Below are 15,615 nucleotides of genomic sequence, written 5' to 3'. Positions count from 1 at the left end.
TGACAACCTACTATAACACTTCCAGATGCCAGTAGTTGAGGAAATGAAAATCCATGTTAATGCCGACATAAGCTAAATGCAAGTATGTTTCACAAAAATCACTGACTCTCAATTGGGATTGATTAAATGTTGTCAATAGTATTTTTTGCTCTGCATAATATGTGCTTCACTTTACTGATGAGATGATATACTTGGAGAGAAAAATGATAATCCAAACTATTTTTAAAACAAGAGGCAGGGTAGGGCTTCCCAGGTGATTCAGTGGTAAAGAATCCACTTGCCAATGCAGGAGACTCGGGCTCGATCCCTGGGTCGGGAAGATCCCCTAGAGGAGGAAATGGTAACCCACTCCAGTATTCTTGCCTGGGAAATCCCATGGACAGAGGAGACTGAGGGGCTTCAGTCCATGGGGTTGCAAAGAGTCGGGCACAACCGAGCAACTGAGTACACACGCAGGGACCTAGTACTGCCTTAAGTCTGTCTTAAAATCCAATAATCTTAAAATTCAATAGGCTCCTTGGGCCACAACACCAGCAGAATGCATAGGCCTCATTAAGCAGATTGGGAATAAGAGGAAACATTATCCTGTTCTTGCAGGAAGGACCTGTGTATCTAGGATAGGCTTTGGTTCTGGTTCTTATAGCTCAAGTGAGACAGAAAAGAACTAGAAAGGAAGATGTGCTTGCTGTGTGCCGATAACCAGCTATTGGACCTTTCACTTTCTGAGCCCTATTTCCTCATTTAAAAAATAGGGCTTAGAGGGGATAAGAAGGAAGAGGGCTGGAGAGGAGGGGTGCTTAATAAGAGTGCTTTGGGTTCAAATGGTCAGTGATTTATTGGGCAACATATAACAGCAAGACTATAGTAGGAGAGAGAGGAGAGAGCGGTGTCAGGAAAGATTTCAGACTTTGAAGTCCTTGAGTCTGGAAAGGTAAATGGAGAGTAGAAATGCCCAGAATCCATGAAATTATGGCTGGAGGAATGCAGACATGTCCAAAAAAGTGCTCCAATTTGGAGGAAACTTACAGCAAAAATATTAGGACAAATGAAAGCAAATAATATTTTATCCTAAAGATAATAAATGCATGGAGTTCATTTCATCCAAAACTAGGAGAGACTGAAAATAGCTCCAGGAAAAGTCTAGACAAATTAATGGATGGACATCCTAGGGCAGGCTATTTTTAAAAATTAAGATCTTGGATATCCCAGCCTATCCATTATTGTCCAAGGAATGGATCTGATACTTTTATAGATGCCTCTCTGTTCTCTCCAGATGTGGGATGCCTGGCATCCTCAGGAAGGGCCTGAGAAACAAAGTGGAGCTCAGATCCTGTCTTTGTTCCCAGCCATTGTCTGCCTAGAATCTGCCCAGGACATTGTCCTTTGTAGGACTAGCCTGGCACTGTAAATATTTGTTGAATAAATGAATGAATGTCAGAGAGGGAGAGGAGAGGTAGGTCTCACTCAGGCATCTTATTCTCATTCATGTAATTACTTCATTTAGCAAATGTTAGTTGAACACTGCATACTAAATATACATGTACTATGTCTTAGGGAGGATGTAGACACATAGTATAGATTTCCAATACCCTGTACAGCTTGAAGATCTATTTAATCTACCTGAAAAGAGAAAGGCATTTAAAACCCTGCCCTGGGGAAGTATAAACAGAGGGTCAACTCCCTTCACTTCCTAGGAAAGGTGATGTCGCCCCTTCCTAGCACAGAGTGGAGTTGCGAGAGAAAAACCTGAGTAAATCGGGACAGGGAAGCTACATGAATCTTTGTAGTGCTGTTTCATTGTTTTGCTTGTAACATCTCCTGGAAACAGGGAACATCATATATTAAATATCAGTGTCTGATATCATCTTCCAGACTAGAGAGCAATAGTTTTGGATTACCCACTTAAATATTCATACTCAGGCTGCAGCTTGTGTCTCTCTGGAGGAGAAGTGACAGTGGTTTGATTTGTGTCAACTTTCCTTCTTTGCGTGTGGACTCTAGGCCACTTTCTCTTGGATAAGGGAATAGATACAGCTCTATTGCTGTGTGTGTTTCCTCAAGTGCCCACTTGGGACTGTGTCCCTGATGCTTAATGTGATGGGACAGGGCCCTTGCTCCACTCCCCAGAGTGAAGCAACAAACCAGAAATAGGTATGAGTAGAGCTGAATCCGAGAGTCAGAAAATAGAGAAGTGAATTTCTTAGTGCAAGTTTTTGTGTAAACATCCCTGTTGCTTCCTCTTCCCGTGTTTTTGACATGTCCCTTAAGAGAAGTGAGTAGGATAGATTTGCAAAACAAAGCAAAGGACAGGGTTGCACAAGCATCCGAGATCACAATGTTTGGACCACATCAGAGCCCTCAGTGGCACAAAAGCCTCAGGGATGCCCAGGACCCTAATGGGAAATGGGGTTTGAAGCTGATCAGAGAAATGTGCTTGGAAGAGGGAGGCCCCCAACCAGAGGTGGCAAAGCAGGTGATGCACTTGCTCATACATGCCAAAACTAAGTTTTGAGGCTGACCTTAAAAGGGATAGAAGCTTTTCCTCCAGCAAGAGCTTCATGTGAATTGAAAGAGACTTCACGAGTTTATCAGTTCCTTGGTCCCAAGTTGGAGCACGTACATCTAAAACACCCAAAGAATCAATCCTTTTAAAAATGTTTAAATATGTAAATACCCTGTTTAATTAAATAATTCCTGCCTTCAAGAAAAGTTCAGCTGTGCTAAATTGAACTTTTGTTAAAGCATGAAAGTTTATGATGACTTGGACTTCTAATGTCTTTGAAATTTTCCACAATAATTAGATAAAAGGGGATTAAAAGTCCATTTCCGAAAATATAAAAGGCCATTATAAAAACGTGGGAAAGTGCAAAAAATAAAATTGAATTGATTATCTCACTGAGCTTCCCTGATGGGTCAGTGGTAAAGAACCCAACCTGCAGGAGATGCAGGTTCAATCCCTTGGTCAGGAAGATCCCTTGGAGAAGGAAATGTCAACCCACTCCAGTATTCTTGCCTGGAAAATCCTCTGGACAAAGGAGTCTCGTGGGCTATAGTCCATGGGGTTGCAGAATAGTAGGACATGACTGAGCGACTAAATAGCAACAGATGATCTCACTAATGAGAAGTAACTATGGTAACCTTTTGATTTATTTCTACTTTTGTCCCTTTATAAAAATATGTATGAATAAAGCACACAGTGTTATGTTTTAAACCTTTGTACTTAATCATTATCATGTGTACTTTCTTGATAATTTAAAAATGATTGAAAGCCATCATTTTGAATGGCTGTCTAATGTTTTGTCATATGAATAGATTATTGGTTATTTAACCATTCTCCTACATTTGGATTATTTGGATTCTGTTTCATTAGTTATTACTGTAAGTAATGAGCATCCTTGTGTATAAACCATTGCCTGTGTTTCCATTTGTTCCCTTCAGATAGAATCTTCTATAGGGTTTGAGGGTCTAAACATTTTTAAACTCTTGGTTCATACTGTCAGATTATTTTCTGGTGAGCAGGTATCAATTTAAATTCTCATAGGTAGGATATGAGAGTGCCCATTTTATAGTATACTCTGCTGCATTGTGATTTATGGTTTGTTTGGTTTTTTAAAAATCTTTGTTGCTTTGATTTTTTAAAAGATATCTTTAAAAAATACTTTTGGGTGGGGGGGCAGTTACCAGTGATGCTGAACATGTTTTTAATGCTTATTGACCATTTGCATGATACCTTAAATGGTCTATTCTGGGTATCTAGCTACTTTGGCTCTTAGTAAATTTTTTGTGTAAAATGTTACCTTTTGGACCTTTAAAACCTTACTTGGAGGTTCTTCCAGTTGTCTCCTCTGAGATGATTGAGGGGTATCCAAACTGAGAGCCACTGTAAAATGAGTCCATGATGAAGAAGCTTTCCCTGGTATCTTAAGTAGCAGCCAACATGTAACAGGGGCTTCTGGTGTGCCAAGCACTGTAAGAAATTCTTTACGTTTACTTTGTCACTTAGTCCTTACACTGTCCCCACAAAGTTGACTATTACTTCTATTTTACAAATGAAGCTGAGCTGTAGGGAGGTTCAGTGACATGCCTGATTCCACGGCTGTAGCGTTGAAGCCTACACTTGATACCAGATCTGACTCCACTCAAATTTGCTGTCCAGGATCGTGTTTTTTAGGGTTTGCCTTTACCAGGCCTGCATGCAGGCACTTACATCACATTTCAGCTTGGAGTTTCTTTCCTTTGTCTTTGAGGAGAAGGCAGATGGGGGAGGAGAAATGGGTCCTTCTGGGACTGAAGTTATTTCATATTTGGGCTGCAAATGCGGCTGACTCTTTCTCATTCACTTCCTGTGGCTCCATCCGTGTCAGCTTTGTGCTGGACCCTCTGCCTCTCCCTGGGAGCCTCGGCCCCTGCTTTTCGGAACTGACATTCTTTCGTTGTTTCTTTTAGCATCCACTCAAAGCGGAGCTCAGGGTGATGGCTGAGGGGCGAGAGCTGATCCTGGACCTGGAGAAGAATGAGTAAGTGGACTTCTCCTTTGTCTAAAATGAGACAACCCACTTGTGTGTCAGCGCCGGACGCAGGTGCCACTGACTTGGAAGGAAGTAGTTAATGAAGTGACCCAGGCTGTCAACCTGTGGTTCATTTGCTGGGAGCATTCTTGCAAAGCCTGCATTTCCACAATCTCTAGACTTGCTGTGAAATTACTGGACTGTTTACCATCTTTCTTGACTTTCCTCAAGCTGGGGAAATTTCTGGGGCCTCTTAGGGTTCACTGTGTATGTGTGAGAGAGAGAGAGACAGAAAGACACTAAGGAAGGGATGGGCTGGAGGACTTGGGCAGCTGTCTTACTCGCTCCAGCACTGCGCATGGCAGGAAGTGAAGGAGATTAGAGGAAAGCAGCAGAGAGGAGAGCGGCGAGGTGGGGTGTTTGGGGATTTGACACTCACACCCTGACTGCTCCGTCTCTTCTGGGTCAGCTACATCTGAGCTTCTGCCAATAATGGCATAGTCAGCAGTCTCCTGGCTTCATCGGCCTGGTTCTTCCATATCCCCAACCTCATTTCTCTTGGGTGGCTGCCTCGCTCAGAAACATTTCCACATTGATTTGCCGTCAAGCACAGTTGTATCTTGATTGATGTTATCGAGCAGGTAAATAGACGTAAGGCACGGCTGCGTGTTGCCCAGTCTTTGGCCAATCCCAGTCTGTTTTGGGCACTGGAGAGCTTTCCTTACTTGGCCAGGGCCCTCTGAAGGCTTCTGCTGTCTCCTCATCAACAGTCCTGCTTATATTCTGCCACACAGACCTTGCAGATAAGGCTGCATGGCTCAGAGAACTGCCTCTCTCCTCTTGGCAGCCCGTGGAGTCCCCTGGAAGCAGATGAGTAATCACACACATCACTGCCAAGAAAGGGATAGATAGGGACCTTCCCATATCCAGAAGGATGGGAATGACTGCTCAGCTTGGGTGGAAAGCAAGAATATAAATTATTCCAAATTTGGGCTTTTTGGACACTCGCGGAGGAGGATGAGTGGTGTTGGAAGTGCATTATAAGCATGACTTAAGCAGTGTGTGCAGTGCTCATCCATGTCTTTCCTCTACCTCCAGGACGCGGTGGCCTTTAGGAAGCCAGAAAAGTGGGCATAGCAGTCATTTTTGTTGCTCTCCTCCTTGTAGTGAAAGCAGTCCTTTCCTGGTGCCTTCCTCCTGAAGTGAAACCGGCTCAGGGATGTGTTCTTTCTGTTCTATTTCCCTGGAGTAGACCTGGCTGGCTGTGTCTGCGAGAGTGTGGGCCCTGTCCGCCTGGGATTTCTCCTTGCACTATCTTCCTCTGGTCTTGCAGGGAAGCCCCTCAGAGGGTGTGTTCTTAGTCTCTCTCAGGGTCTATTTCAGTTTCTTACAGTCCCAGCCCTCCAGCTCTAGACTAAAGGTTTTCTATTGCTACCTCCATCTCAGCTGTCCTCTCCTGCCTCCATTTAGAGTACCTGACTCCTCAGCTTCCTCTGGGCTGCCCATGTGATGGGGTTGGTGGCATGGACAAGCTATTGGGAGTTGGATTGGGCAGGCAAGGATCCCGGGACTCATCCTTCCCTCATATTTTGTAATCTTTACAAGAGGTCATAGGAAGTTAGGGCACAAAGATGCCTTGGAAAACACTCAGTGCGGCAACCTTATGCGTGGAAGCAGAAACCAGCTCAGAGAAGGAAAGGAACTTGTCTAAGGCCACACAGCAAGTAAATGAGAGAGATGAGATGAGGATCATTTGTGTCACAAAAGCCCAGATTCAACTTACTAGCTGATTAACCTGGGGACACATTGCTGGGTCTTTTGGAGTCTCTGTGTCCTTACTTATAAAATGAGGATAGTAACACCTGCCTCATAAGTGTGGCTATGAGGGCTCAATGCAGTGACATATGCAAAGTGCTTACAGAGCACACAGTAAATAATTGACTGCTATTGTGATTTCTTTTTTTTTTTTTACTGTCCCATTCTGAGGTTCCAGAGGAGAGCCGGAAATGTGGTTCAGTTGTCTGCTGCCAGGAGCAGCTCTCTTGTTTCCCAGTGATCAGCAGTGGGCTGGATATGGTTCCCGGCCTCCTCCAATTGGCAGAAGGCAGGAGATCTGACTAAAATGGAAGCAGCAGAGCCAAGCAATATGACCTCACCAGGTATCCCTAGGGACAGCTTCCTGCTATTTTCATCTAAACTGGGCTTTTTGTTTTTGAACATGTGTTAGCAAGCGGAACTCCAACTGCACACGACTTCCCGGTGTGTTTACTTCCCAAAGCCTTTTCATTCATGGTGCGTGCGAGCCTGGATTCAAAACAGCTTGGGGGGTGGGGAGGGGCTTGGACGAGGTGCTGCTTTTCTGATTTTCAAACTTTATTAAAAAAAATGGTAAACTTTTTATCATCCTATGATATTTGAGGGGAAACTAGGCCCTGTGCTAAGGGATCCTCATGCTCTGATTCTTAATATCCTCAATTGATTCATTCATCTTTCCCATCTCAGATACATGTACTCTAGGCACCAGTGCAGGCAGTGCAGATCCAGCTGTGGATAAAATAGTTCTGCCTTCTTGGAGCTTGTAGTCCAGTAGGGGTGAGCAGTAAATAAACAAGCAAATGATGACTACTGCTATGGAGGAAACAAAGAAGCATTAGGGCTCCAAAGAGGGAGAGAGGTGCTGTTTGGAATGGCAGCCAGAGCCAACCTTGGTGGTGAATTGATATTTGAGTCCAAACCTGAAGGATATGAGGAAGTGAGCCACATGAACAGCAGGGAGATGACAGTTCCAAGGAGCAGAAACAGCCACTGAGTTCAAAAACACTACCAGACAATGAAGGTTTCCATTCCCTCTGCCCACCCCCAACCACATTCCCCCCCATGTTAGATTCTCAGGCCTCCCAGGAGCGGTAGGCAAGGACTCCTGGAACTGTAAGGGCAGAGAGAGGACATTTCTCATTTCTTTCTCATCATCCTGAGGTGTCTGGCCTTCTCTCATGTAATCAAAGCCCAAGTGCTAATGCGTGGCCCAAAAATAGCAGTGAGCCAGCCTTTAGTGGAATTCACACGTGGAGAGATTGCCAACAATGGTGAGGATGCAGGAGTGTGGGGCTTGGGCCAGGAGCGAGGGCATAGCAAATGGGTGTTCAGCTCAGGCAGCAGACACCCCAAGCTGCCTTAGTTCCTTAGCGTGGCCGGCGGCAGCCTTCTTCCACTGTGAGGCAGCTCGGGATAAACGGCTGACATTCCCATGGGGAATACACACCCTTTCCCCTATTGATTGCAGGTGGGAAAGAGTGACATCACAAGGATAATCTGAATGTGGCTTCCTTGTTGGATCCTGACCCTGCCACTTACTAACTGTATGTCCTCTTCAAGCCTCAGTTTCCTTACCTGGAATATAATATATCTGAGTTCCACACTTGGAGCCACGGGGAGCACAAGAGGAGATGGCACCTGTCAGGGGGCCAGCATAGTGCCTGACTTGTACTCTGTATATTTTGTAGGTGGCAGCTATTATTTTTTTCTTGCTTGTGGTATTTTTTTTTTTTTTTTGCTTGTGGTTTTTTTAATTGCAAAAGCAATGCATATTCATTGTAAAACATGTAGCAATACCAAAATATAATGAGTAAAAGAATGAAAGCCTCCCACCCACAGGGAGAATCCTCTGTGAACGGTTGGTGGGCCCACCATGGACCTGTTCTCTGTGTGTGAGAGCACGCACAGAGATACCTGTAGGCACAGTCAGACAGAAGCACAGCCAGGCTGCTACTTTTGTGATGATGCAAGAGCAGAAATGAGACTGTACTGTTACATATTGCTCCACAGTTATTTTTATAGACTCAACTGTAGTGATGAAGGTAGTATTCTGCTCTAAAAACATGTATGTTCCCTTTTGTTGTTCAGTTGCTCAGTCATGTCTGACTCTGTGACCCCGTGGACTGCAGCACTCCAGGCTTCCTGTCCTTCACAGTCTCCCAGGGTTTGCTCAAACTCATGTCCATTGAGTCAGTGATGCCATCCAACCTTCTCATCCACCTTCTCCTCCTGCCCTCAATCTTTCCCAGCATCATTGTCTTTTCCAGTAAGTCGGCTCTTTGCATCAGATGGCTAAAGTACTGGCACTTCAACTTCAGCATATGTTCCCTAATTTTACATTTATTCACACCCATACTGATCATTTGCAAATGTCGGTGCATAGCTGTGGTTAGCAGAACCTGACTTGTGACTGGGACTCTGTGGTACAGTGGAGAGAGTACTGAGCTCAGAGACAGGTGATGTGGAATTGGTCAGCAAGCCAGTTGGCCCTGCTGGGTTTCCACCTTCTCATCTGTTGCATGGCAGTTTTGTCCCAGTTAGGCTCTGAGCCTTTCCTGCACTACCTATTTAAGGGACACCACATATGTGGAAAATGAAAAAGAAGTTCCTGCCTCAGGGCATTTGCTCCCCAGTTCTGGAGACATTCCTGAAAAGAGGGGGCAGTGGGATAAAGACAAATACCTCCAAAACCACAGAAGCTGAGAATGAACTGCTAGCTCAGGACCCATTGTTTAAGCACCATAAACACAAGGAGGAAAATTACAGGGAAGAAATTACAGGCTGCTATTTTCATAACCCACAATTTTGAGGCATAAATCCATAATATTTGTCCTCCATGTAATTTCCCCCAGACACAGAGGACTGCCTCTTCAATCCAGAAACCATACTGGACAACAACTTGTTTGCTGAAATCAAATGTAGTCTTTCTTCACTGTAGGCATCTGGACATCTGGATGCCTCCAGGAAGATGTAGGCCCTGACTTTCTCCCTTCTCACTTTTTCCAAAGGAAGGCACACTGAACTGTTGAACCTGCTTGCAGGATGCTCACTGACTATGTTACTACATTACAAGGTCACCTTCAAAAGCAGATGAGCAGGCCAACCAGTGGGCGCTGTGCCCAGAGGACCTTTGGCCACCTACTTCTCTCTGCTCATCCTTTAAACACGTTCTGGAACTGTCATCTCTTCGTTAGACTTCCTCCCTTGAGTCTAAATGATGCTAAGATTTAGGTTTTGGCTTGGGAAAGGGAGAGATATCCCTTGGTCTCACCACAGCCCTGTTAGCGAAAGAGAAAGAGTTTGTACAAGGCTGGCTTATAAGAGTGGATATTTGTTTCCTTTTGTGTGTATATCTACCTTCAGACCTCAGGGGGAACAGTAATTGTCAAGGCAGAATTTAGGTATTTGGAGGTTTACTGGTTATTGTACCTACCACTACTGACTTTCATCTCTCCTCATATCTCAAACTTCTTTTCAGTCCCTCGGGAGATATCTTAGGGATGGAGACTTTTTGTTATCCTGGAAATCAAGCTGCAACCTGGAAAATGAAAAGTTGTTCACTGCTAATGGAGTGATCCAGCTCCTTGACTCTCTTTCTTCAACCCTATATGAGTTGTATGTAATACTGGAGAACCCAAGAATGGGAGAAAGAGGCAGAAGAGGACTTTTCTCAGCAATAGATTGGGTGGGTTAGTCACCACCACTTACCGTTGCACTTCTCTTCCAAGGAGGCCTGGTGATAATATTAATACACAGCTGATCTGGAGCAAAACTCCACATACCACCCAGACCATGGACCTCTTCCTGGCTCCCTGCTTCCTTGTGGGTGAGGAGTAGACTTTAACATCTTATCTAGGATAAAGGACAGCTCTCTCTGACCCTCTCTTGTCAGGAGCTTCATTTATTGTTGGCAGAATTCAATTTCCTGGATCAAAGAGAAGCTTAAGAAAGGCTTAGGCATATCCCAGCGCTCTCGGTAAACCATGCTTCACTGAAGTGCATTTAAATGAGTCACAGACATATGGCTTACATTTCACTTAAAATACACATGGCTTAAGAAATTGGAGGATATCGTTCTTTAACCAAGTATTTGGCAGATCCAGAGTATTCAAAATGTTTTTCCAAACTCAGCACACAGCTGGGCTCCCGATTCCCGGCAGCTAAGATCCTATAACTCCGGTAGACCAGTGCCGAGGAAACCGTTGGATAGTTGGGTGGGGACATCAGAATTTGCAGAGAGCTGCCTCCAAGTGGCTGAAGTTTTCTTCAAATATATATATATATATATATATATATATATATATTTTTTTTTTTTTGAAGTACCAGGAACTGGAATTAACCCTGTTGCATTGACTCAGGCAGTGAACGCATAAGTGGATTTAAGTTCTAAGTGCTAGGTTAGGCACCTTGCCCCAGAGGGACCATATAGTCCTGTCTGAAATGCAGCTTCCAATTGTAGCTTTATAGGTGGAGATTGATCTCATGATTCCCATGTTGCCCAGAACCCCTGGAGTTGCAGACTGGATTGCCAGCCAACGTGATGTTGTCTTTCTACAAGCTAAATTCTCAGCCCCACCGCTGCTTAAGCAGGGGCTCCATTATTTCTGAATCATTAGAAACGTGATACTGCTTTGTTAGGGTCCACTGCGTAAACTCAGGCTCAGTAACTGGAAATGGTGATCTGCGTGGATGCAGCTAGACAGTAGCTGGAAGAGAGTATCAGGCAGCATCCACAACTGTAACAGCCTAGATGTGTTGATTCTTTTTTTTACTTTTTAATTGGAGGATAATTACTTTACAATATTGTGTTGGTTTCTGCCGTACATCAAAATGAATCAGCCGTAGGTGTACCCACATCCCCCCCTTCTTGAGCCTCCCTCCCACCTCCCGCAGATGTGTTGACTCTGAAGGCTGTGAGAACATAAGGCAAAATGCCTAATCCATAGTAGGACAGGCTTGGGTTTTGGTGCTGGAAGGACCCAAATTCAGTTCCAGGCACTGACACTGTCTGGTTAGGTGGCCTTCAGCAGGTCACTTCTCTTCTGAATGTTGTTTCTTCTTCAGTATTCACCATAATGCTCATTCACTAGTGAGCATTAACTGAGGGCCAGTCACTGTGCAAAGGCACTTCACATACCATCTTATTTAATGCTCGTGCAACCCTTTTAAGAAGGTATGATTGTTATTCACATTTTATAAATGGGGAGACTCTCAGGCAGAGCGAGGAGTCAAACTCAGGTCCATTTGCTTCTTACTATACTTTACCTCCACATAGAAAATGAAAATAACTTCATTGTGGGTAAGGTAGGCTGAGAAATGTTCCCTTCCCCCAAAAGACCCACATTCTAATTCCTGGAACATGAGACTATATTACCTTATGTGGCAAAAAATAATCTTTGTAAGTGTGACTTAGTGAAGGATTTTGAGAAGAGATGATTCTGGATTTTCTGGGTGGGCTGTAAATTCAGTCACTGGTATTTGTAAGAGGAAGGCAGAGGGAGATTTGCTCACAGACCGAAGAGGAGAAGGCATTGTGACCACCGAGAGGGCAGTGATGCAGCCACAAGCCAGGGAATGCAGGCAGCCACTGGAAGGTGGGGGAGGCCAGCAATGAAACCTCTCAGACTGAGCGCAGCTTTGCTAACACCTTGACTTTGTGTTTCTTGACCTCCAGCAACCTGAGAGAATAACTTTCTGTTATTTAAAAATTTTTTTTCTTTCTGATTTTTCATCTTTTTTTCTCTTTTCTTTTTTTGGCTGGGGCAAGTGGGATCTGAGTTCCCTGACCAGGGATGGAAACTGTGCTCCCTGCAGTGGAAGCATGGTGTCTTAACCAGTGGACCACCGGGGAAGTCACTAACTTTCTATTGTCTCAAGCCACCCAGTTTCTGGTAATTTGTTACACACTGGGCTTAGGAAACAAATCCACTGTTTGTGAGCCTTAGGGATAATGTATTACGATGTGCTTAGTATCATTACAGTGCATAAGTAAGCTGGTTTTCAGTACATGCTAACTTTCATTAATGTAAAATCATGAACAGATGTTTTCTAAAGTGTCTTGGTGATGCAAACTATTGCATATGGCCCCTGTGAGTGTTTTCAAGTAAGAGTGACAAGAGAAAAACACATTGAGACATAGCATGTGTGGTTACAGTTTGTCAGCATTTCCTGAGTTCTAGGTCATGTAGTATGGTGCAGTCCGCCTTCAGGCAGCTTCTGCTGAGGACTGATCCTCAGATAAGGATAATGGTATCGTCAGTCATGGTAATAGCTACAGAGTAGGAGATGCCTTTATAGCAGGCTCAGTTGTGCAATCTCTACATAGTTCATCTACCTGAATCATCACAGCAACCCTATGGGTTGTCGTTACCTATGTTAGTACTGTTTGGCAGGTGGGGTCCCTGAGGCATGGAGCAGCACGTGTTGGTCACAGTCAGCTTGGTGGGAAGGGTGGAGCTCGATCTCTTTGACTCCAAGCCCAGGCTCTTAGCTGTGGCCTCAGATTGCCTCATGGATGCCCTGTCCTTAATCAGCTTGCTCTTCTTCAGTGAACACTTGGTGTTCTCTGATATTCTACCTGCCTTCTTCCCTTTCCTTCTGTCTTCGCTGGTTGGATTTGGCTTTCAGTCCACTGTAGTGATGTAATCGTGGCATGTTAGATTCAGAGCCTGGCTCCTGTACCTACTGGAGGTGTAGACTTTGGCAAGTTGCTTTACCTTTGCAAGTCTCAGTTTCCTGATCTACATGATGGGGCCAATAATAGTGGCCACCTTGTTAGATGTTGTGTGTTATTCGATAATGCAGTGCTCTTTGAGGACTTACTCTGTGCCTGGTGCACTGTGAGAGCCCAAGAGTCGCTATTATTTGTGTTTTGCAGGATGGGAAAAACATTTAAGAATGTAGTAAGAGGGAATTCCCCTGAGGTGATTTCCAAATGTAATTAGGAAGACGACCTTAAAGTCCGTTGCCCTTGGGAGGAAACTCACTTCTGCTCCCCCGCTGTGCCCGGTGTGACCTAACTGTATCTCCAGAATGCAGCTTTGCCGCGTTGTCCAGTCGGCCAAACTGTACCTCTTGTCTCTGCCTGCAGTCCGTGCCCTCCCTGGGCAAGGCTGTGAGCTGTCTGATAAGCAGGTAGAATTTGTTCACCATTTCCGGCTCTATCTCCTTCCAGGGACCTGCAGCCAGGGCTGCCTGTGTAGCCAGGAAGGATGTCCATGGTTTTCTTTTGTCTCAAGCTTATTTCTCCTGGCAGCCCTTCAGCAGGAGCACGGGGTAACATGAATGGAAGGAAGCTGTCAACTGCCCTGTTGGCCTCAGATGGACCCTTGTCAGAGCGAAGGGAAGCTGTGTACTTGGAGGAAGTCGGGAGTTGATTCTTGAGTTTGAGGAACCCTTGACCATCAGCTGTTTACCTTAAGATAACAACGATAGCTGGCATCCAATGAGTGAACATTTACCGTGAACATACTATTTTGCATAGTTTTCTTTAACTCTGCATAAATTTCCATGCAAATTTATCCAAATGGGGTCATACTATACCCTAAGTTTTATTATCTATTTTAAAAAAAAATTTTGAAATACAGCATGAGAATCATCAATTATTTTTTTAAACATTACAGAAGAAATTTTTGGAGTGTTTGAAACTTTGATAATAAAATTCTAGAAAAAATTACACAAGTAATAAAGTTTTGGGCTTCCCTAGTGGCTCAGTAGTAAAGAATCTGCCAGTGCCGGAGACTCGGGTTCGATCCCTGGGTCCGGAAGATCCCCTGGAGAAGAAAATGGCAACCCACTCCAGTATTCTTGCCTGGAAATCCCATGGACAGAGGAGCCTGGAGGGCTATAGTCCATGGGGTCACCAGAGAGTTGGAAGCAGCTTAGTGACTGAAAAACAAAATAAGGTTTTAAAATAAATGAGACCATACTTTATGTATCATTCTGTAATTTGCTTTTTTATTATTTGGCTTCAATACCCTTCCACATTAGCTTATTTATAGATCTGTTTCATTAATGATGACAGAGGATTCCACTGAATGGTTCCTTGCTATTACAAGTAATGCTGCAATAATAGTCTTATGCATAATCTTTAAACACATTTGCAAGTATTAGTGTAGGATTAATACCTTGCAGTAGAACTGCAAGGTCATATAGCATATATGTCTAACTTGTTTTAACTTTTGATGAATTGTACTTCCCATTCCACAGATTCCTCCTCAAAGGCTGTACCACAGTTTGGGAGTATATTATGAATGCATTTCTATATAAATTTGTGGGATCATTTTTAATGACTGTATGATAGTACATTGTGTGTGTATGCCATAATTAACTTTTAAAATTTCTTATGATGAGTTTGGGTAAAGTCTGGGAGTTGGTGATGGACAGGGAGGCCTGGCATGCTGCAGTCCATGGGGTTGCAGAGTCCGACATGACTGAGCAACTGAACTGAACTGATGATGGAAAATTATCAAATGTGCACAGAAGTAGAGAGAATGATATAATGAATCCCTGTATACCCATCATTCAGATTCATTAAAAATCAAGATGCTATGATTAATTTAATCACCCATTTTGATGGGTATTCAAGCAATTTTTTCCTTTCATTTCCCCCCCGCCCCCCCCCCCCCCCCCATTTTTACAAAATAGTGCTAGAGTGGACACCTTCATGTTCTTTGAGAGGAACTTCTGGAGGATCACTTCCTAGATGTGAAGCACTGGGTCACAGGGAATTTATACAGAACATGTAGGTAGATAAAGGCACTTTGCTTTTGGCTTCTGTGTAAGTTAAATCCACTTCTTGTGTTGAGAGAAGTTGTTTCACACACTCTCACTACAGGTTAGTTGCTGAGCTTGGACAGTTGCTTTAAATCTAAACTTTCTTTTTTTTAACCAGCTTTATTGAAGTGTACCTTACATACCACATAGTTGATCTGTTTAAATAATATGCCATTCAGTGTTTGTTAGTACATTTACAGGGTTGTGCAGCTATCATTATATTCTAATTTCTGAACATTTTCATCACTCTAAAAAGAAGTGATTAGCAGTGTTACAGGTTGAACGTGTTCCCCCAAAGTCATATGTCAGAGTCCTAACCCCTTGTACATCAGTGTCCTTATTTGGAGATAGAGTCATCGTGGATGTAATTAGTTGGGATGAGGTCATCCCGGAATAGCACCTAATCCAGTATGACTGGTGTCCGTATAAATAGGGGAAATTTGGACACAGACTTGCACAGAGGGAGAATGCCATGTGAAGATTAGAGTGAAGTTATGTGGCCACAAGCCAAGGAAAT

At 43.8% G+C, this 15,615-nt stretch overlaps 1 protein-coding gene across 1 annotated transcript in view; it reads left to right on the top strand.

Annotated features, from left to right (window-relative positions):
* The window catches only part of ADAM19 (ADAM metallopeptidase domain 19), an 86,324-nt gene that overhangs the window by 3,180 nt on the left and 67,529 nt on the right, over nucleotides 1-15,615 (top strand). The window contains exon 3 of the mRNA XM_020893442.2: nucleotides 4,447-4,517. Within this exon, the coding sequence (XP_020749101.2) occupies nucleotides 4,447-4,517 (71 nt within the window). The remainder of the gene's footprint in view (nucleotides 1-4,446; nucleotides 4,518-15,615) is intronic.

The sequence above is a fragment of the Odocoileus virginianus genome, chromosome 3 (genome assembly GCF_023699985.2).
Source record: "Odocoileus virginianus isolate 20LAN1187 ecotype Illinois chromosome 3, Ovbor_1.2, whole genome shotgun sequence".
NCBI classification, from domain to species: Eukaryota; Metazoa; Chordata; class Mammalia; order Artiodactyla; family Cervidae; genus Odocoileus; species Odocoileus virginianus.
This window is presented reverse-complemented; position numbering and strand designations above follow the sequence as displayed.